The sequence below is a fragment of the Ictalurus punctatus genome, chromosome 8 (genome assembly GCF_001660625.3).
Source record: "Ictalurus punctatus breed USDA103 chromosome 8, Coco_2.0, whole genome shotgun sequence".
NCBI classification, from domain to species: Eukaryota; Metazoa; Chordata; class Actinopteri; order Siluriformes; family Ictaluridae; genus Ictalurus; species Ictalurus punctatus.
In genome coordinates this window covers 26,741,863-26,764,450 of record NC_030423.2, presented here as the reverse complement: position 1 = coordinate 26,764,450, position 22,588 = coordinate 26,741,863, and the positions used below count along the sequence as shown (strand labels likewise).

Here is a 22,588-nt window from a genome sequence, read left to right as displayed (position 1 = left end):
TATGCATCATCCCTGTCACCTACAAGAAACACTTTCCAGTTGGTTTTATGACTGTCCCACCACTAGGGGGCGGCCCAGAGTAACATGTTACAGTAGTATCGGTAGTCCATTGCTCTTCCTGCGAGACCCGGATGTGAAGACCTGAATTTTAAGACCTGATTTTAGAGGTTGAAAAATAACGTGTTGAAATATTACCTGACGAATAATGAAGACGGTATTTTAACAACTGAATATTTTGGAACCGTATTTGAGGAAGGTGAATACGTGTGTATTGAATTTGCAATGCTGGAATTTTGTTTTCAATCAAAATATACAAACCCAATGAATTGCAGAGGAAACTAATTCAAGCATTGTTAATGCTGTGGGTTTTTAAACTGTTTTTTTTTTTTTTTTTTTTCCAATTTGTGTCAAATTGCTGGGCAGAAAAATTATTTTCAAGTATTGTTATTGCGATACGTTTTTATTCGATTTATGTCATTCAACATGCCATTTTGCCTTGAGGACATTTGGCACTATTATACTTGCATAAAAAAAAAAAAAAAACAACCTTACATGAGAAACACTGGGGAAAAAATACTCCCTCTGCATTAGTCAAGGTTACAATCAGTTTACTAACCCCTTTTTAAACGGATACAGAAATAAAAACAGATCTGCGTTAACTAGAAAAGCTTTATTACAAGTATTTGTAATAACAGCTGTATTATGGCCATGACAGACTTTATTATTATTGAACTATCCATAAAATCTCATATCCATACGCAGGATAACTCTGTAAAGCTGAAGTTTTGGTAAACGAGTAATACATCCACGTGTACTCCCTTAACCACATACTTAGACAGACAGACTTTTGTGTAAAATGTTTTTTTTATTTTTTTATTTAAATAATGGTTTTGTATTCCTGAGAGGTTTTTCACAGATTTGAGGTTCACATTTGTAGATAACACAAGCTCAGTCGATACTATAAAAATACAAAAAAAGAACGGAGGAAATGTCACAGCTTAGGTTTATGTAGTACAGAAGGCAGAAGTTATCTCTTTGTAAAAGTCAAGGACCAAAGGAAAACTCCATCCTGAACGAGTCGCATATTAATCTTTAATAATTATGTCATGTTCAACAGCATCCGAGATTTATTTTTGTAATTAAAATTCTGACTCGAATTTTATTATTATTATTTTTTTTAGTTTAAATGTCTTTCAGACACGTTGGTGCCGGTTTATTTCCACTCCACGGTTTCCTACATTACCCACAATGCCATATGTCTACCCACTGATAGTGTTGGCAGTGGAATCTCTGGTTAAAGACAGCGATGCAGCGGCGCTTTACTCCTTTAGTCTGTCCGGCTCTCTCACGTCCTCGTCTGTACGCTCTGCTCAAACAGATCAGCTTCTAAAGCTTCAGTTTTTATGCTAGCACTTGTCGTCTGGTTGCCTGCTAACTACTCGAGTGTAATAGCTACGCTGCATTCTGGGACTTTTCTGGCCCGACATTCGTGTTAACGTCTCTATGTTGGATTTCTCATTAATATGACGCTGAACGTGGCTGGAAAACGTTCAGTGACGTGTTGCGCAAGCGATAACGACGTCACACTGCAAACGTCAGAGCGACACACGGCCAAGGATAACGTAGAAAAAAAAATAATATAATAGAGCACCGACCAACAAATCAGCACTATTATCTCTTAACATATCACAAACTATCTTAATATAGATATATTTAATGTGGTTCAGAGTGGAGGTTTCCGTTGAGGGGAGGTAGAAACGAGTCGTAATACGCCAGTGCCGGTAAGGATCAGTGTCCAAGTCCAACCACGCTTACAAATTTCCTTAATACTGTAAAAAATCAGAACCTGTGGACTAGGCAAGATCTTCCATTGAGAGAGAAGCATAGCTGCTAAAGATACACGTTTGAAAGTTGCACGCGTGCTCGTAGCTTGGCCTGAACCCGTTACCGCGGCAACGGCTAGCTTCAGTAAGGCTGGAGGTAGGAAAATAAACTCCACGCGCAACGCGTGGAGGTCAGGAAAAGACTTGAAGAACTTCCGAATGAGCTACCTGATCCTTCACAGCATCGCACATCGCATGAAAGGAGTTATAAAGTTACACCAGTGAAATAATAGGTAAGAGAATAAATACCAAACATCTATCTTCTACTGCAGGTTCTTAATGTAGTGTTTTCCCTTCTCTAACACACACACACACACACACACACACACTTCGACTCAGGAAGGGCAGTTAATTAGCTGATTATTTGAATCAGGTGTGTGCAGCACAGAGGGTTCTCCAGGCTCAGGGTTGGAAACCTGTGCTCTACTGTGTATTGCAAAGAAAGCGTATTGTAAGTAGTGTACGTGTTTAGGAGTAAACGTGTTTCAGTAACGACGCATGAAACGGTTTGTGTAAGCAAACAGAATAAAGTGGTGTCATATGAGGAGGTTCTGATGACTTCTGTCAGGGCCAAATCCATGCAGGGGAATCCATCCCAACTGAAAGCGAGGTCTGAGGGACAGATGGGGCTGAAACGGAGGAAGGAACATCCCATAATCTTCATCAAGGAATAGGTGAACTATAACAGGACTTCTGGTGTGTGTGTGTGTGTGTGTGTGTCAAGAGCGAGAGAGAGAGTGAGAGAAAGAGAGAGATTCACATATTTCACTTTCCCAAAACCGTAGCTCATCGTCAAAGACATGTTTGATGTCCGACGTTTGCTTCCTTAGTTTCACTCTGGAGCTACAAGGACGATGAAGCTGACAAGAACTGAAATACTATCTCGCTCAAAATATATAATCAACGTGACACACGCACATGGTTCAGGTCTAACCTAAACGTAAATATGTGGTGTGAAGTAACACGTTAGGCGCAAAAAAAAACTAACTAAAGCCGTGTTCTAAACGTACTCTGGATCTTCTAGATTAACAAATACTATTAAAGCGCACCTATTATGGATTTGAAATGTGCCTAATTGTGTTTTAAGGGTCTCGTACAATAGATTTACACGCATCCGAGGTCAAAAAACACTTTAACGTGCTCGTAATTTAAACTGCAGCATTAATTTATTCCCCCCAATGTCACAAACGACTCGTTAAATGATCCGTTCTAAAGGATTCGTTCTAAACTCCTCCTTTCAGAGAGCGTACTCTGCTCTGATTGGTCAGATGTCCCAGTCTGTTGTGATTGGTCTACCGCTGTCAGCGAGCAGACAATGAAGACCAGTAGCGAGGCTTTTTGTTACAAACCTACGTAGGTTAGCACAGGAAGTGAGTCTGGAATCACTAACGACTCGATTCAGCCGTTCAGAATCGGTTCCTTCTTTTGGGAGTCGATAACTCTGTTTGTCCCGCGCTTTGATTTTTGAAACTTTACAGATGTTTTTACATTCACAAACCACTCTACAACGCACTACACGAAAGGTAATATTTGAAAAACCATAATAGGTGCACTTTAAAACGTAAGGAGAGTTGATGTCATGGTCACAACGACAGAGTAACTAACAGAGCATGTCAGTGTGTTTAAACACCTCTATGTCACTGCACAAATGCGTCTCAGAGACCATTTTACAGGTCAATATGCAATGTTTCGTCTCTCTAGCTTTATAGCTTTATTATTTAGATGTACAAAAGGTACGCAGGCGAGTGAGAAAGTGAGGAACGGGAGCTTAGTCACACTATGTCTTAAAACATTTCACTAAGCGTGTGACGTCACTGAAGAACAAGGATGTGGCTTGGTATTCTTGGCTTGGTATGCTTTGGATAAAAGCGTCTGCTAAACGAATAAATGTATTCAAATATAAAAACTGAGTGATAACAAATTTCTATTGACTTGTTAGTTACATTAGCCTCAAAGCGCTAGTACCAAAAAAAAAAAAAAAATACCTCTTTGCTGAAAAACTATAATCAAGGGTGAGACAATTGAGTAAATTAGATTTTTCACCCAAAACATTATTTAAAATTTTTAATCTTAACTGATATGCATTTGATACTGAGTAGGGTGTATATATTGTGTATATATAGGAGAAATGGAAATAAAAAAAAGAAATGAAATAATAAGGTTTTACCTTTTTAAATCTCATATCAGAGCATCTGCATCTTAAGAAGGCGGCGCTTGCCCTGTTGGAGGAGAAAGTTTTTAAAAAATATATATTTACATAAAAATTCAATTTTTAAGGCAGGTATGTTTAAACCAATTTATACGGAATCTTATATTGTTAAAAAATATATCCTGAGATTCGGTTGGTTACTAGCATGTGACTTATTTTTCTTGCATAAAGTGACTTTTCTCAGCACTTGAAGGAAGTACGTCCATTATTTCACACACTGGTAAACAGGTCTTAAAGCCAGGAAGTGAGAAATTTTTCTTAGTATTTACATTTTTTTCTGGCTAAATGTACACACTCATACATGTGAGTAGCATTTTTTCAAAATAATCCAATAAAATATTCATTATTTAATACGGTACTGTATTGTACCTGGTCTCAATTGTTGGAATGATACCTTCTTGCTAATGTTATATGTACATTTAAGACAAAACTTCATCATTGCTTGGGCTATAAAGTGAATGAGAGCACTGTGATGTTAAAGCTGATTACCTGTTACCTGTTCAGCTGGCTCCTCGTCCTCTGGGGCTGGGATGATCCTACCTCTCATGGGGGAAACGCCCAGAACCTTATACTTTTTGTCTGTTTTGGGGGCTCCCTCCATCATGACTACCACAAATTCATTCTTAGACTCTGGCTCCTCCAGTGCAGCAGGGGGTGCTGTGGTTTCAGCTGAAGTAGTCACCTCTGCCACCACCTGACCTTCTACTGAGAACTCATCCACACTTGCTGCCACGAATGGAGTCACTGCATCTTCAGGAATTTCTGCAACCACCTCTGAACTTTCTGTGACCACTGGGACCTCAATAGCTTCTGGGACAACTGGAGGTTCTGCGGCCATTACCACAACCTCTGCTACTGAGGGGACTGGTACCTCTTTAGTTGCTTCTGGGGTAAATGATGGTGCTTCCCCTACAACTGGTACCTCTTCAACAACTGGAGAAACAGGGGCTTCCTCTACTGCTTGGATAACTGGTGCCTCCTCAACTACTGGAGCATCAGCAGCTTCCTTTACTGCTAGGACAACTTGTACCTCCTTGACTTCTGGGGCAACAGGGGCTTCCTCTACTGCTTGAGTAACTGGTACTTCTTCGACTACTGGGGCAACATCTGCTTCCGCAACTGATAGGGCAACTGGTACTTCCTCGACTACTGGGGCAACATCAGCTTCCTCAACTGCTGGGGTAACTGGTACCTCTTCAACTACTGTGGCAAAAGCAGCTTCCTCAACTGCTGGGGCAACCGGTACCTCTTCAACTACTGGGGCAACAGCAGCTTCCTCAACTGCTGGGGCAACTGGTACCTCCTCAACTACTGGGGCAACATCAGCTGCATCAACTGCTGGGGCAACTGGTACCTCTTCAACTACTGGGGCAACAGCAGCTTCCTCAACTGCTGGGGCAACTGGTACCTCCTCAACTACTGGGGCAACATCACCTGCCTCAACTGCTGGGGCAACTGGTACCTCCTCAACTACTGGGGCAACATCAGCTGCCTCAACTGCTGGGGCAACTGGTACCTCTTCAACTACTGGGGCAACAGCAGCTTCCTCAACTGCTTGGGCAACTGGTATGTCCTCAACTACTGGGGAAACAGCAGCGTCCTCAACTTGTGGTGCAACTGGTACCTCCTCGACTACTGGTGTCTCTTCTACTACAATGGCAACCGGTGCAACCGGGGCTTCCACTTGCTTTTCTAGCTCAACTTCAACAGTAGCTTCTGTGACAGGAACCACCACTGACTTATCCACAATCGAAGCAGCAGCCAATTCTGTATGATCTTGGGTAACTGCAAAACAAAACGACAAGATGAGTTTATACAATTTGCCAAATAGTGTAAACTCGTGTATCCAACATTTCCCTTAATTTGCACCCGTTTTATTACTAATTTTGAAAACACTAAGAAAATTTAATGCCAATTTCTTCTATGAATAAATTGGAGTTTCAGAAACTATAGTAGCAACCGTCTGTGTTTGTAAGGCAATGAGAGGTTGAATATTTGATTAAAAATGACAAAAACTGCTGTAGTTTCTTGCTAACTAAACCTCAGTAAGGTGTTTTGCCACCTCAGTGTGCAGCTTCAGTGTGTCTTGGTCCTCTGGAACTGAAGTGATTAACACTTCCAAAGAATATTCCCTTCAGCTGATGTTTTGATGGTGATGGTAGAGAGCATTGTGTAACACTTCAGCCTAAAACCTCCCAATCTGAGTTGAGATCTGGTGAGTGTGAAGGCCATAACCTACAATTTACCTCTTTTTCATCCTCATTAAACCATTCAGTGGGCCCTCATGCCCTTAGGACGATGTCAGGGTCATCCTGATCATAGGATAAAGGTGACCAGTGAGAAGAACGTCGAACTTTAAACGACTAAGGAGACAACTGGAGCCAAACCTGGAGAGCAAAATAAATACATGCCCCCCTACTGCATATCCGAGACACTCGCTTTTTTCTCTCCTTTAATTTCTCACCTCGATGTAAATTAACAATAATCAAATTATTGTACTAAAGTATTACTAGTACTATAGTACTAAAATACTACTAAAACTACTGTGTTTTTGACGAAAGATGAAAATCAAAGCATCAAAATTAACACTGATATTAGTTACATTTCTGTTAGCAAGGTAGAGGAAAAGTTATTCAATGGAAATATTCTACTTATACATTTACTTTATGACATTTACTTTATAAAAGCTAAAGAACAGGCAGCCAACAAAGAAGCTATCATACTCATACATTTGACCGTAAAGACTATGTGAAGGTCTTTTTTCGCACATGACCTCGATCATCTCTGCCGACCTCGATATCGCCCACCGTGTTTACATAAGAATGAAATGTCACCAATATTTTAGCCATTTGCTCTGCTTCTGTCCTCTCGTCTGCACTAGGGCCGTCAAATTAAAATTCCGACTTCGAATATCCGTCGAATTTAAGAGAACAACGCACAAAGTTCGTGCATTGGAATTTAAGATGTGTCGCAAGTACTAGCACCAATTTTAATTAAAACATACTGTAGGAAAAAACGGCATGCAGGATATTAACAACGCACTAACAATGTTTTCCGAAGAAGAAAAATCTTGAAAGAATAGTTCTAGTGTATCAAATAATCCAGTCGTAGTCAGTAACGTCGGGGATCGAGCAGCTTACGCTGAACAGTGAATGAACAGCGGTGAACTGAAGCAGAAGGTCCTGGGTGCAGCCTGCAGAATGGAGCGGGGCTACACGTGTCACTCTTCCCAGAACTGGTATCACTGGTTAGTGGCAACATAATGACGTCGACGCCCATCCCTAACCCTACCCCAAACTCTTATGGGCTCTTAAGTTCGTTGCTCTTTGAAAGGGCGCACTTGCATTATTGTGCTGTTATACAGTGGGGGAAATAAGTACTGAACGCATCAACATTTTTTTCAGTAAATATATTTCCAATGATGTTATTCAGATGAAATTTTCACCAGACGTCCGTATTAACTCAAGAAATCCACACATATAAAGAATTCACAACATTAAAGCTCATAAATGTGTAATAAAGTGGAATGACATGGCGAAAAAAGTACTAAACACGCTAAGAAAAAGCAGTTCTCCAAGGCAAGGTAAGGCAAGGAACCAGCTGAAATCTGTAAGTAATTACACCCCCTATCTGTGCAAATTATGGTGGTGATGGTCTATGCAAAGGCGTTTCGTTACCAACGTGTCACACAAGAAACATCTCATGAAGAGTAAAAGCAAAGAGCTCTCCCAAGACCTTCACAACCTTACTGTTGTGAAACATATTGATGGAATCAGATTATATATATATATATATATATATATATATATATATATATATATATATATATATATATATATATATATATATATATAAAAAATCCAACAAAAGAAGTATTCATGATCGGCCTTTGAATTAGTGATTATTTGTGTTAAGTAAACAGCTTTAAGACTCGCTCAAGCATGCAAATCAGACTACTACTGCAATATACAGTACATATAACAACATACCAGACTTTACTGCCAAATATCACCAAGAAATGCACACACCATTGAGGAAAAAAGGCCCAACAGTATAAGTATATGAAACCATTATCTTGCTGTTCATAAAATCTGTACATTCCCCTCACAGGAATTTGGGGTGTTTGGTTTCAGAAACCGAACCAGAAATGAACACAAAACATAGCGTTGACATAGGATAACTTTATTCATCGTTTGAATTCCCTTGACCACCGGGAGGACATGACTATACAGTTTTGAAAAAGCAGAAATACTTTGGCTTGTTGTTAATCTCATGAGGTATGAGCATCCAGTATAGTTCGTACAGTGTAATATTACATGTGGTGTACATATTCAAAGAAAAAAAAAAAAAAAACCAAAAGCAGACAATCACAGACTCCCACCTGACAGATTTCGGTTTATATTTCTGGCTCGTAAGAGTGAAAAGTCCGATTTCAGGGCATTTAAACGTTCACAGTATAGCGGCGTGTACAACCGAGTGATATCTGGCAGGAAAGCCTCGACATGTTTTACACAGAAGTATTAAACACAAACATTTACAAAACAACACGATGTATGTATTTAAGTGTGTGGGGGGTTTTCTTTGTTTTTTTTTTTGCATGCGTTTAAAGAGCAGTGAAGAAGGTAAGGCAGGTTTTAAAAAAAAAAAAAAAAAAAAGGTTAGCACTTTTAAGATCCGGGATCAGGTTTGTAAACAGAAAACTAGTCAAATGTTGAGTTTATGTGTAAAAGAGGCACGGATAAGGCATGGAAAAGGAGGTGAAAGACTGCTGGTGAGATTTTTGGTCACGTTTCACAGGTGGCACGAAGTCCACAGTGGTTTCTAGGGCTCCTGATATTAGCGTACTCGTTAGGATGAGTTAATTAATTAGGTACTGCCCTGAATTGGCTCAGTACACAGTCAACAATGAAGTACACGCACGTATGAACAGTACCGAAATATTATTGCTTTTGTTCGTTTAAAGAATATTTCCAACATATCTCAAGACGTAAAAGGGAAACTCCACCCACAAAGATTTGACGACGATATGAACTCCAGCATTGAAGTAGTGCAGACGTTGGTGCAAACACAGGACTCAAGAGTCCCAGAATGCAATGCAGCTTTACGACACAGAGTTACAGCGGAGGCTCGGCTCGGCTAATTCGCGGTGATCTCCGAGACGATGAGCGCGATGGTGTTAACTGCAGTATTAGCGTGAAAGCTGAAGCGTTGGAAGCTGGTCTGTTCGAGCAGAGTGTACAGACAGACCGATGAATCATGAGGAGAGCCGGTCAGACAGACTAAAGGACCGAAACGGCTCTGCACCGGGCTAAATCCCGCCGGCACCAGGATCGGCGGGTAGTCTGAATATGAATTTGTGGGCGATGTACGCAAGCGTGAGGCGAACGTAGACCAACGTGTCGATGAAAGAATGAAATAAACTCAGGATTTCGTTAATTATAAAGAGTAATATGGAAGTCGTTGATGGTGGAGTTTCCCTTTAGGTCGGAATATAACTAAAATACACTACTCTGTTTAAAGGCATTCGCAGATTTCTCTCCAACTTGAATAAATAACTGTTAAACACACTGAACTCTGTGCTAACTGCATCTTATAGATGAATCTATTTCAACAAATAAGTATTTGCATCTAGTGTTTGTATTGCAATGTATTCCTTTTACCATTTAAATTGTGTGTGTGTGTGTGTGTGTGTGTACCCTAACACCCCTCATGCCTCTGCGTTAGCCGACTCTGTAACCGCCTCCTCCTGTGAGGCTACTTCCGTACCCTTGCTCTCGGCGGTTGCTTCCTCCACAACAGGAAGTGCAGGAGTTTCCAGCTCCTTGGCTGCAGCCTCCACCTCCTCCGCTATCTTCTCCACCTCGTGAGCCACTGCCGCCACCTCTTCGGCAGTCTCCTCGACGACACTGGCTGCCTCGGCGACCGCCTCTGCCGCCTCGGCAACCACCTCGGCGGCCGTCTCCACCAGGGAGGCCGGTTCCGCCGCTTTAGCTTCAGCGACGAGTTCCACGGGCGCCGGTGCCGCCTCTTCTACGTCTGCCTCGGCTGGAGCCTCGGCTGCCACCTCGACGACTTCCTCTGCTTCCTCAGAATCTTCACGTGCAGGGAGACAGAGAAGGGAAACAAGTTCCGTGGTTACATGGGAATATTTCATCCAGTCAGTAGCGAACATGTTAAAGGACTACAGATAGAAAATATTAACAGTTGAGCGCAAAAGTTTGTACACCCTTTGGGCAAATTCATTTAAAATCGATCACTCAATCATCGGGACATTTACTCGGAGCTGGTTTTACGGACTCCTTCAGCGGCAGAATGGTCGATTAGTGTATTGTTAAGATATTAACACTGGAACGAAAAAACTAAATCAGATCGTTTCAAAAGTTTGTACCCCCTTTCCGAATGTGATATAAATATTCGGCAATAACTCAAAGCACCTGCTCATAAACTGCCTCCGACCTACGACTTTTAAATCGTCCGAATTGTAACATTAATATTGGAAATCCTCTGAATTTAATATATTAATCCCGTACGGCAACATTTTATTTCAGAATCTTCCGTTTCTGATCTTAATACACGAACACCTCGACGTTGGATCTGTTGTATTTTGTCTTTTACATTTTATTCAGCAGGTTTCATTCCAGCTTCTATGGATTTGCTAGATTTGGCATAAAAAGTGCATCACTTTAAATGTTATCTATCTTTTCCTGCACTTAACATTAGTTTCTCAGCCTATAACGATTTATAATTAACATATTACTACCTCCAGTGTCACCTTACACCTCACTTTATCACGCTGCAATACTTTGTCTATTTACTCATCGTCTTCCCACTCACTTACACTGTACACTTATTTTATTCTAATTAGGCTGATTGTGCTGTGCTTCTGTACATTCCCTTACTCATTCACGTATAAGAAACTTACCTTGTCCATTTTAATATACATGTACCTTGACCTACTGTGCAAATGATAAATAAATTGGCTTGACAAATGTGTGAGGGAATGTTCTGCAGTAACAAACCTTGGACCTGTAATTGTTTGCTGAAATTCGAGCACAGTTTGCAGGGATTATGAATGAAAAATTCCGTTCACCTTATTTTACTTTATTTGATCATTTGGCTCGAGTCTTGATTAAGGATTCACGAGTGGTGCGACAGAAATCGTCAGGAGACGGCAAACTCAAATCCAGATAATGCCACAGCCGTCCGTGCCCAGGAGCCGTGAGAAGAAAAAACAAACTGGGAAGGACATACTCCCTTCCAACCCTAGCCAATCAGGGGCGTCTATGAGCTTGTTTAAGAGAAAGAGGGCAGACAGCGCATTCCGAGTGCGTCACGCTACGCTGCTCTGGCGTGTGATGAAGGAGCGCTGGCTGGTGGGCGGGGATTTGAAGGTAAATTCCGGACAAAATTAAAACTGAGGAGAGAAAGAAAAAAAAAACACCTTGCTTAAGAACCCAACAGTGGCAGCTTGGGCGTGGTTATATTTGAACTCATACGTAGCCCAAAGCCATAACCACCGAGTCACCACCAATTCACCCACAATCTATGGGGGATGCAAACTTTTGCACCGCACCATTAATGTACACACTACACATAGATTGGGTATACTTAATAAACTGGTACAACGGTGTTGGGTGTGCGCGCATACGTGTGTACACACATCACACACGTCCTGTTCAAAAGTTTACACCCCCTGACTCTTAATGTACTGAGAATCGTGCGTGTGTGAACTTTCGAACGGGAAAATTTTTTTATAAATTCGGTTATCGTCTTGTGGACTGTATGTAAACATCCGTTATGTGAAAGAGTTTATTCAGGACAGGACTAAATAAACAACGACATGGGATTTTCATGAGCCGTCTTATTTTGTTAACAGTATTAAGACCTAGCAGATTCCGCAAGGGGCGCGCAAACTTTTGGGCACAACCGTATACGTATGCAAGTTAACGTTTATTGCATTTCTAAACATGCCGCTCGTGCGACCGATTAATCCCCCGAACCTCTCACTCCTCATGCGCTCTACACACTTCATCTTCTCACAAACCCATTAGTTAAACTGAAAACCAGTTACTACACACAGCAGACAGGAATAGATAGCATGCAGCAAAAAAAAAAAAAGAAAAGAAACGAGAAAATAAAAGGTGCAACAAGAAGTGAGAACAGACATGAGGAAGGAAAAGAGGACAGGAACAGTAAGCTGGTTAAACCGTAGCGTTGCTTCACAGCCGTCAGTGTGTCTGTAAAAGTCCAACACCACAGAGACACTTTTATTCTTTTGCAGCTTTTAATAAATCTGAGAAGAAAAAAAAAAGGGGGAGGCGTGACTTTTACACAGCTTCCCGACAAAAAACTCAAAAAATTGCTCTAATTGGCTCTAAAGTCAGTCGAGACAGAGCGAGAAGAGAGGCAGAGGTTTCGGGTGAGGCGAGGCGAGGCGAGGGAGATCACAGAGCAGGACAGAAAGCAGGACTCTCAGGAGTTAGTAGAAGGAGTGTAGTGGAGGGAAGAGAGACGGATCCAAAGCGCGACGGCGACAAGCGCAGCGTCTCGACTGCGCCGGTTAATTAATCCTCTGCAAAGAGTCAGAAAAGAGACAGTTAGAGGAAGTAAGAGAGGAAGGAAATCTCTTAATCTTTTAATATTGAGATTTCCGTACTTGCTGTTAATTCAGGAACACAGGCAAACACCAGCACACTGGATATATAAAGATCTAACTTGACGTCGCACGTCGTAAATCGTGTGTGTATTGTAAGGAATGAAACACCCGGGCGGGTGCTGCTACGGCCAAATCCTTCACCGCGGCGTAAAAGCCGAATTCCTATTGGCTCCTAAAGTTGATTATTTTCCTAGAACAACGTCTGTTTTATTCCCATCGCACCACTGCAAGTTTGTTAAAGAGCGACACGGCGTACACTTTTATCCGTTTATAGATACGGTTAACGTTGCGAACGCTCTCCTCTGAAGCGGAAAACCTCGGGCACGGCAGACTCCTTCCGAAAGCGTTAAATCAACGTGTCCTTAAAAACGACAGACGTCGCGTTTGTTTTTTTAAAAAGATCTGTTTATACGGCTCGTCCACGGTACGATGTCGTTTCTATAGGAACGATGACGTGCTAGAACAAGCGCGTTAATATAAATATAAATCTGTGATTTGCCTTGCAGCGATTAGAGCTGCTGTTCGAGAAATAAATAAATAAATAAATAAATAAATAAATAAATAAAATCAACCAACCCCTTCTGGCCAATCAGAATCGAGAACGCAACAGCACTGTGATATACGCGGAAACGCATTCTAGTTCAAATGCTAGGCAGGAAATAAATAAACCCTGGTCTACGCTGTCTCTTTCAGAGCCAAGCGAACGGCCGTGACGGATATCGAAAGCGACGTGTTCGTTCATCTAGCCTACGCAAAGCATTACGCTTCTATTCAGACGTCTAGATAAATGGGATCTGTCATGTTATTGAACCGCAGCCCTGCACTGAAAGGGTAAGGAATGTCGCGAGCTTGGAAGGACACCAAACCTGGCCGACCCTGGGCGCGTTTTAATCCGACTTCTCGTTCAGAACGCAAACGATAGGGCTGCAGCTGGGACACGTTTCAAACAAACTAAAAAAAATAAATAAAAAATGATTAAAAAAAAAAAAAAAAATCCACACAGATTTATTTGATGAACATAATCCACTTATTTGGCGTGGATTGATGTATTTATTTCCTCCCATAGAACACGTTTTTATTCAAAAATTTCCATTCGAATCCAGTGTGTGACAACGCAGAGCAAATCGAACCGACTTTTATTATTTCCTCAGAAATGTACTTGGTCGCTGGGGCTCGAAAAAGCTTTCACGCGTAAATATAAATATAAAAAACACTTTCTTCCTTTAAGATTTGAATCATATTTCGTTATTAACCCAGGTGTGTTACCTTAAAGTGCCCCTGTTATGGTTTTTCAAATACGAGTGCGCCATAGAGGTGTTTGTTGCAACAAACGGAGTTATTGACTACCAAAAAAAGAAAAAAAATATTTGTTTTACCTTATTTAAATTTATTTATTTATTTATTAACAAAAATATTTTTAACAAGTGTTTGTTTGTTTTTTCTCACGAAAGTCATTTAGTATTTTTTTTTTCTTTTTCCGCTTGTTGGATCGACTTGTCTGGGCAACTATGAATTGAAATCTATTATCCAGGACGTGACACCTGCTGATTTGTTCACTCCTGTCATAGAGCACTTGTACTTGTACTCATTCATGGATAAAAACACACGTGTTGCTGGAGAGCAACGTGACCTCACCTACTCCCGACACCGAATGCCACGCTCTGAGGACTTACTCTTTGCCGGCCATGTTTTGGGCTTCCACTCGGGCTTGGGCCGTCCCTCGATCTCTGTGACGCGGTCAGTAAAACGAGCGCTGTCTGTAGATACCGTCCTGTACACCTGTGAACCAAAACACGTTACGCGGTCAAGTAAACCTGCTTTTCATACTCACAGGCCTGAAATGATGAAGAACTTACGTAAGCCCCGGCAGCAGCGAAGGCTCCGCCACAGAGTACTACGTAAATCAGGTTCTCTCCCGAGCCGCCAGGAACCGATGACATGAGCCTCTGAGGAACAACTGCAGAGAGAGAGATCATAAAATAATTCGCAGCATTGCTCGTCTGAAGATCCTTAAATGAATACCGATAATATACCAACGATCATGAAGACAGTCTGCTGCATCATCGACAGAACGCTGGCACTAAATCCAAGTGTGAGGCGGTCCTGAAAACCCATCAGACCTATGGTCGCGTTATACAATAAAACAGCCTGAAATTACGAAAAATCGAGCTTTTCCGTCAACGATATCCAGTGTATATAGTGTATCGGCCCCTCCAGGATTTCATGATTTGGCGATCGCAGAAATGAACTCGAGGAACTCGATCGCAGATTTGGGCCAAAACGTGTCATGTGACGTCATGACGACACGCATTTCGCCAAAGCCCTCGTCGATTCACGTGCATCGGACGCGAGTACAGCTAAAAGGTCTCACTTACCAACAAACATCACTGCGAAAGACCGCGCAACACAATGTCGGAATTGCAGTGTCGTCAATCCGAGCAGTTTTCCGCAACAACAACAACAACAAAAAAAAAAACAGACCGTTATATCAAACAACGGACACGTCCGGTGTCTGAGACTCGCGTCTGTATTTTTAGACTGGACTACTTTAGTCTTTTCATCCGTAAATCCTAAATCCGTTAATCTCCGTAAACGCATTGTTCAAAAGATTTTTCGGCACAGTTCCACTTCCTGGTTTCAGGAATAGGGGTCGAGGGGGTGGAACGATACCGAGCTGCGCCGAAGTAAGACGTTTATTCGCGATCTCAATTTATTATTTAAAAAGTTACAACCTTCAGGTACACGGGTCAGGTTTTGTTCATGTTCACAGACGCGTTGTTTATTTTTTTTAAGGAAAACAAATAACTAAAAACAAACAACAACAACAAAAAACACCTACCACTCAGGTCTATAAAGGACAAAAATGTCCGTGTCAAAACACTTTCATAGAAATATTATATATTCATATTTATTGCCGCTTTCACTGACGATTTTTTATTATTTTTTTCACCAGCATCAGTTCTGATCATAACGACCGAACATTCGTTCATTTTCAGAAGTTTAAACACCGGTTTCTTTACATAATGCAGAAATCTTCAATGCTCAGGGTCCTTCTTTGACTCGTATACATGGGGTGGGATTTGTATTTCAGAAAATCTTTTCAAAATTCAATGTTTTGAAACCTCCTCAGCAAAATAAAACCCTATTCACACAGAACGCATGATTTCACGCTTAAACGTCACAGGGATTAAATGGTGCGGTTTGAACGGGGTTCGGTGGGGACGGTTTTATCCTTAAGGTCCTGAGCGTAGCTATTTTATGTACCTAGTTTTAAAATAGATTTATGAACGCAAATGAGGGTGGAATATTAAAACTCCAATAAAAGCACACACCTTTTGCGGAGTTTATTCTGTTTGCATTAACACAGACAAAATTATTTAAGAAATAAAAATAGACAAAAATGTCCGTAAAGACGCACAAGGGTTAAAAGAGATGCTTCTGGAGTTTGTAATTGGTATTATATATGAATATAAAAACACATCTATACACATAGGATTTATTTATACGGGGTAATCGGGTCTTTCAGGAGTCAAAGGGTACTGTACACGCAATGTGTGTGTTTGTCTAAGAGAAGGCATGTGGTGACAGATTAAACCAACACAGTTCTCTGAGGGAAAAAGTCCAGCTAGCAGTGCTTTCAGTGCGCTCACTGTATTTACAAACAAAGATGAAAGTCTCAAGTTGAACACCTACCTTGACTCCAAGGGTCTGAAGACAAAAAATAAATCAAAAATCAAGTCAGGAATCTCAGTAGTCAAGAGAAAGCAGTAACCAAATCCTCCTGCTATCACCTCAAAAATATAGCCAGACGTTGGCGTTTCATTTCCAGTCAAGACTTCGAGAAACCATGCATTCGTTACCAGCAGGGTGGATCAGCGTGATGGACTTCTCACACGTCTTCCCGAAAAGACCGTTAAGACAGTCGCGGCTCATTCGGAATACCAGGATTATCACCCCAACCAAAACGTCCGGGGATATTTCTCCAGTCCTCGGGTCTTAACGTTCAGAATTGATTTTAACGCATTATTACTAGCCGGTCAATCACGACATGGCCTAGGAGCTGAATATATTACAGATATGTTACCTGAATATAAACCGAACCGGCCTCTCAGAACGTTACCATCAGGTCAGATAGAAATACCAAGAGTTCACTGAAAACAACGTGAGACGTTTTAGCCTTTCGCTATCATGCCAGCCGTGGCTGGAACCAGCTTCCAGAAGAAGTAAGATGTGCTCAAACTCGAGCCACAGTTACCACCAGACTGAAAACACACCTATTTCGCTTCGCATTTACTGACTGAACAACACTACGCAGCACTTTACTGACTAATCTAGAGCATTTTAGCTCTGTAACCTTTATATTTTGTGGCAGTGGTGGCTTGGTGGTTAAAGCTCTGGGTTACTGATCGGAAGGTCAGGGTCTACTGTTGGGCCCTTAAGCAAGGCCATTAACCCTCTCCGTTCCAGGGGGCGCTGTATCATGGCTGACCCTGCGCTCTGACCCCAGCATCCTGACATGTTGGGGTATACGAAGGAAAGAATTTGACTGTGCTGTAATGTATACACGACCAATAAAGACTCATTATCATTTTTTATTTCTTGTTCTTATATTTTTCAACACCTTGCGTTTTCTTTATCATTTTTATGAAAAGCACTTCTGAATTACCATGGTGTATGAAACGTGCTATATCAATAAACTCGCCTTGCCAAAGTTCTAAGGTGTTCTCTTCAACATTAACATTTAACGTAGCCTAATTTGACAAAGCGCTAACACTGGAGACTCCTTCCATAAATGTGCGATAAAAGTCTCTGTACAGAACGTTTCCCGGGTAGAAGTCCTCGTAAACGAGACGTTGTTATTGTAGAAACGAACGAGCGCATTAATATAAACCTGTGACGAACGTCAGAGTAGAAAATTATAGCGGCACGTTCTGACCAATCAGAATCGAGAATAGGGCTGGTCGGTTAACATGGCTCATTATGCACATCGATGGTAACTTTGAGATATTCGTATCGAAAAGACGAGTAATAAAGTAAACAATAATGACATCTTGTGCACGAGGTTGTAGGAAGACATTCTGAAAGCTGATCGAGTTTATAAAAAGGTTTTGTTGTTTTTTTTTAGCACACACACACACACACACACACACACACAAGAAGCCATTTCTCCAGCCAAACCCTCGTCCCCTCCCCTGTCCCAGGTCTAATGAAGGTCATAAATGTAATATATAACATGGTGGTGGTATATCTTTTTTCATAAACGTAAAATCTTCCAAAATAATCCTAAAACTAGAACACTTTGGAGCACCGAGGCATGTTTTACACCTGCTCTTGCATACTCACTGTGCAAAAAAACACCACCACTCAGCTCAGCCTTACACAACAGTACAAAATGTCCGAATATAATATTTCGAGTAACAAATTCACTCCTACGGTGTATAAAAGTGTCCACGTGCACATGGTAGGATGTATGTTGCTGGATAAATCCCCTTTTAGTCTGTTAGTACATTGTGTACTTTAGGACACTTAGTGTCATTCTTCTTGAATTCAAATTAAAGATAAACACTACTTTATGAATTGATGTTCAATTGAATCCCCCTTAAATAAATTATTTTAGGGTCTATTCATCTTAGATTTATACATTAATAAGCATGCACGTGTATATTTGTTGGTCTGACCTTCAGCTCCCCTTTACATGCATGCACACACTTGTTTTTATTCTAACAAACACAATAAATTCACTTTCCTCATTTAATACATCCAGAATTAAAGTTTTTTTGGGTTGTTTTTTTAAGATGTTACCATAATATACTGCTGACCTTATGATGTTAGACAGTCCTATTTCAAGATTACACGTGTTATATAAAGCATAAGTAATGCATGTTATCCCTCACCGTCTCTGTACAGGATTGCACGCTGTGTAATGGAGTGTCTGGCCAGAGGAGAAAACCTCTGCAAAGCCGCCCTGCACAGATACATGGCGTTTTCTTTTTTTTAATGCAAAAGGAGAAGGAATGCAGCGAGGAAACACAACCAGCCACGGCAGATCAAGTTGGACTGAACCAGAGTGAAGAAAGAGGGTGTGAGAGCTGTAGACGAGTCGGCTCTTTGATCCGATTCTTTTAGGCGAACGTTGAGAGTCGACTCGCATATGGGAGTCGTTTGTTGCACTGTATTTTAATCGAAACACTCGGACTGAAAATGAGGAGCGCATGAAAGTATTTTGGGAAGCAACAATCACTGGTCGGAACGTCGTGTTCTATCTGGGGTTGATTTAAAAAATGACAAAGAGTCGTTTGAGAGGCGAAAGAGTCGGGTCTTTTATGTGAGAAATAAGCTGACGCGAGGCGGATTTACGTCACGCTCATTCCGGAAGTGAATTCCTCATTCCTTTCAGACTGATCAATTTTACTTTTACAATTCTTTTTATTTTCAATATACAACATGTTTTTAGCTTCTTTGTTGTATTGATAATTCTGAATATATTGTGATTTATTTAATTTTTTAACATATCTCATAAGCATTTGCTCTGCTAATCTTTGCTAACTTGCAAGTTAGCTCGTTTGTAGGGGCAGCCACGATGCCCTTGACAATTTTCTGGTTTTACGCGTACGAAAACAGAATTTTCTTGTACGGTTTAATGGTTATCATGGCCTTAATTTAGTTAGCTAGCTTGTGAATGTTTGTACAGGCGAAAATACCCGGATGAGACAGCGGCATCTAATTTGTCCAGACGATCCCACGTGACTCTTATGACAGGTTTTTTTTTCCCCCCAGTTGTGTACAGGTAGTTCAGTAAAAACAGACAAAATGCAAAAATACAAATCTGCTCTTACACATCACATATAAATACAATTTTGGAGAGAATTTTAGATAATTAAATATTTTTAAATACTTCTCTTGTTGTTGTCCAAATTTTTAATCCTGAACCATGATGATACTTATGAAGAGTAAACCACTTAAAGTGACATGAGAAGCCATTTTTTAAAAATTCAGCAACATACCGAGGTACCAAAACCTTACATTTAGGTTCAGAAATAATTGAAAGTTCAATGTTTGCGGTCACCATTCCAACTGCGGTGTTTATGTTGCTCTTCAATTGAATGGTCTTTTAACAACCCTTTCCTGCTGGAAAAAAACCCAATAGAAACCATCACTGAAATTCTAATGGTTTCCAAAATAAATACCATTACAAACAATTAAAACCATTACCAAATGTCAAAGTGTTCTATTGGTCTTTAATGGTATCCACTATACATTACATGCCACCAATAGAAGGCAACAAATTACCAATAGAGACCCACAGGGACCATTACAGTTTCCATTACAACCAATACAATTCCCATTATAACTATTACAATTTCTTGGAGGGTTTCTTTTGGTTTTTTTTTCCATCAGGGTCTAGAACACCAATTTCACAAAAAACATCATGCTTAATGCGACTGGTGCAAAGTTTACAATCTGAAATGACACAGGTGTTCATTTATCTTTCCTCTCGCTACATATAGACATTTGGGACACTTATCCTTTGACCAGCTGCTCTTAAGTAACTACAGTACGGGGCGTTCTCTTCTCAGTGTGACCTGTTCTGCACCACACAAAATACAAATATCTGTAATGAAGTCAAGTAGACAGAGAAATAATGAACACGTACACATCTTTATTATACATAATTATAGATGACACCAAAGCAGTGAAGCACACATGTACAGGAAAATACAATCTGCAAGAAGAAAGAAAAAATTATTAGCTGTATTATTATTAATAATAACTCATCATCAGTAGATGACAATTTCTAACTACATATTTTAATATGTATTGATTCCCGTATCTAAGAATGAAAATTTACTCAATATAGAGTAAATACTATACACACTATGAGTCAAAGACGAGACCAGAGATCTTTTAATACTATTAATATGTTTTAGGCGGTGGAAGTATCACATCATAATTGAAGACATGTAAATATCATCTTAATGTGCTATTCTTAAATTATCCATGTGGATTTAATGCCGTGTTGGGTATCGGATTCAGGATAAATTCAAACCGGTCTTGGAAACATCCGATTTATGTGTTTATGCAGTTCTTATTGCTCAGACTGTGCCACTCGTGATGCGAATGTAACCTGAAAGATAGACACTTAAGTCTTAAGTGTTGCTTACACGTTACGACTTATTACTCCAGTCCTTTTCTTGCTTTGTATTCCTGCACGTCACTCCGGTGCGTTTTGAAGAGCTGATGAATAAGAAAGAAAAAAAAATTGAGAGCAAATTTTTTATTTATATTGTGGTCATTCAGCAACATACAGTAATAACAGTGAAATTCCTAATGTTTCTGAAAAAAAACAACGAGACACTACGACACTATCAGGATTACCATCGCCCACAGGAGAACTGTGGTCCCGAAAGCTAGACCCACTCGCAGCATGTTCGGTTTAGAAGGATCCGGCTTGGTTGCGGTGAAAGCATTTCTGCTCACGACTGGGGAAAGAAGAAAGAAAAGGGGGGAAAAAACAGACTTCAAATGTATCGCAATGTCACAGTTTGATGAAACATAGACAAAAAAGACAAGATGGAGAAATCCTACAGCAAAGTAGTAATGTACAATGAAAAAAAAACAATGTCAAAATGAGCAAATAAAAGACAATTAGATACGATGTTGGATAATATAATATAACATAATATAGTATAAAGTCAACAAATAGCGTGCATGTAAGGAACAAAACATTTTGGGATGTACTGTTAGAGGGAAAATAATCAACGCTGGGGTTCTGATGTGAAGCAGACATCCGGTCACCACCCTGAAGCAGCTTTAACAGTGGTCCCTTCACTCTGACACTGGAGACTCCTTCCATAAATGTGACACAAACGTCTCCTTACACAAGGAATACTTAACCTGTGATTTACCTTTTGTTGGCGCTATGATCATTACTGCTGCTCGACAATAAACCAACACCTTCTGACCAATCAGAATCGAAATTCAACAATATGAACTACGTTTTAGTGTAGTTTATACACAAACACCAAGATTAGGCTAGGCTAAGCTAAGCTAAGCTAAGCTAGTAGGATAAACTAAGGTCAGCTATACAGCCCTAGCTAACTAGCTAATACGACCAAATGGTAACGGTTGCAAATGTTTTACTTTGGTAAAAAAAATATATTAGCAAAATGTTTCCAAACCTAAACACTACAGTCAAATCAATACTTACTTTTGTTTAAAGTTGTAGTTCGGAGTAATAACCGACCGAGAGGCATTTTGCCACAGAAACAAGAGGACACGCCGCTCGATTAGATCAGAGTTCGGTTACACTCGCCTGAACGGACACTCAAACACACACAGAGCAATCGATTAACATGTCGAAAATGAACTCAAAACAGCCATTATTTTAAAAATACGTCAAGTGGTTTAGGTGTATTAAGTTATAAAGCCTTAAGTAATGCATTCAAAGCTAACTGGGTTAGCAAATTAATCTAAAAATAGTGTAAACATTGTAGGTAGCTCTCTAGTTTTCTGCAGCTCATTCATCTATATTTCATACACCTCCTTTACACAGATTTATCAACAACACTATCCAACTATTATAGAATATATTGATAAAGTGTAACCAATATGTGTAACTAACATTTGGGTATGTTAATGAAGTATAATTAATATGCATAACTAACATGTATAGTCAATATTTAGAAGCATAATCTAAAACTGTCAAATACATTCTGTAGAAAATGTACACAAGAAGCAGAATATTTATTAGTATGGCATTGCATATAAACGTCCTTTAAAAAAAAAAGTTTTCGTTTGCGTTGTTGAATTCTCGATTCTGATCGGTGTCGATTCATTTTC

The 22,588-nt window shown here is 40.3% G+C and overlaps 2 protein-coding genes across 5 annotated transcripts; both read right to left on the bottom strand.

Annotated features, from left to right (window-relative positions):
- Nucleotides 1-303: 303 nt before the first annotated feature.
- mgarpa (mitochondria localized glutamic acid rich protein a) lies at nt 304-18,865 on the bottom strand. Of its 3 annotated transcripts, none has more exons than XM_053682404.1 (7): nt 18,643-18,865; nt 14,605-14,705; nt 14,422-14,527; nt 9,859-10,185; nt 4,589-5,877; nt 4,051-4,102; nt 304-2,512 (listed from the first exon to the last, which is right to left on the bottom strand). In XM_053682404.1, the coding sequence occupies exons 1-6, from the start codon at nt 18,725-18,727 to the stop codon at nt 4,067-4,069; spliced, it is 1,944 nt and encodes a 647-aa protein (XP_053538379.1). In that variant the 5' UTR covers nt 18,728-18,865; the 3' UTR covers nt 304-2,512; nt 4,051-4,066. The 3 variants fall into 3 exon arrangements, with proteins under 3 accessions (XP_053538379.1, XP_017329133.2, XP_017329137.1); XM_017473644.3 differs by having other exon boundaries at nt 548-2,512; nt 4,582-5,877; XM_017473648.3 differs by lacking the exons at nt 304-2,512; nt 4,051-4,102; nt 4,589-5,877; nt 9,859-10,185 and adding an exon at nt 10,192-12,664 and having other exon boundaries at nt 18,643-18,844.
- Nucleotides 18,866-20,388: 1,523 nt separating this feature from the next.
- On the bottom strand, nt 20,389-22,093 carry ndufc1 (NADH:ubiquinone oxidoreductase subunit C1). Of its 2 annotated transcripts, XM_047157348.2 has the most exons (5): nt 21,957-22,093; nt 21,488-21,595; nt 21,125-21,228; nt 20,911-20,983; nt 20,389-20,471 (listed from the first exon to the last, which is right to left on the bottom strand). In XM_047157348.2, exons 1-4 carry the CDS (start codon nt 22,000-22,002, stop codon nt 20,924-20,926), a joined length of 318 nt encoding a protein of 105 aa, XP_047013304.1. In that variant the 5' UTR covers nt 22,003-22,093; the 3' UTR covers nt 20,389-20,471; nt 20,911-20,923. The 2 variants fall into 2 exon arrangements, with proteins under 2 accessions (XP_047013304.1, XP_017329138.1); XM_017473649.3 differs by lacking the exon at nt 21,488-21,595 and having other exon boundaries at nt 21,957-22,086.
- Between the last annotated feature and the right edge of the window lie 495 nt (nt 22,094-22,588).

Bases quoted from the DNA above. Each gene is read 5' to 3' on its own strand.
- mgarpa (XM_053682404.1), bottom strand. From the start codon at position 18,727: ATGTATCTGTGCAGGGCGGCTTTGCAGAGGTTTTCTCCTCTGGCCAGA. The intron at 14,528-14,604 runs GTAAGTTCTTCA...TTTGGTTCACAG, and splicing joins TCGCTGCTGCCGGGGCTTAC to GTGTACAGGACGGTATCTAC. The intron at 10,186-14,421 runs GTAAGTCCTCAG...CTGCACGTGAAG, and splicing joins CAAAACATGGCCGGCAAAGA to ATTCTGAGGAAGCAGAGGAA.
- ndufc1 (XM_047157348.2), bottom strand. From the start codon at position 22,002: ATGCCTCTCGGTCGGTTATTACTCCGAACTACAACTTTAAACAAAA. The intron at 21,596-21,956 runs GTAAGTATTGAT...CATTTATGGAAG, and splicing joins AACTACAACTTTAAACAAAA to GAGTCTCCAGTGTCAGAGTG. The intron at 20,984-21,124 runs GTAATCCTGATA...CTTATTCATCAG, and splicing joins CAGTTCTCCTGTGGGCGATG to CTCTTCAAAACGCACCGGAG.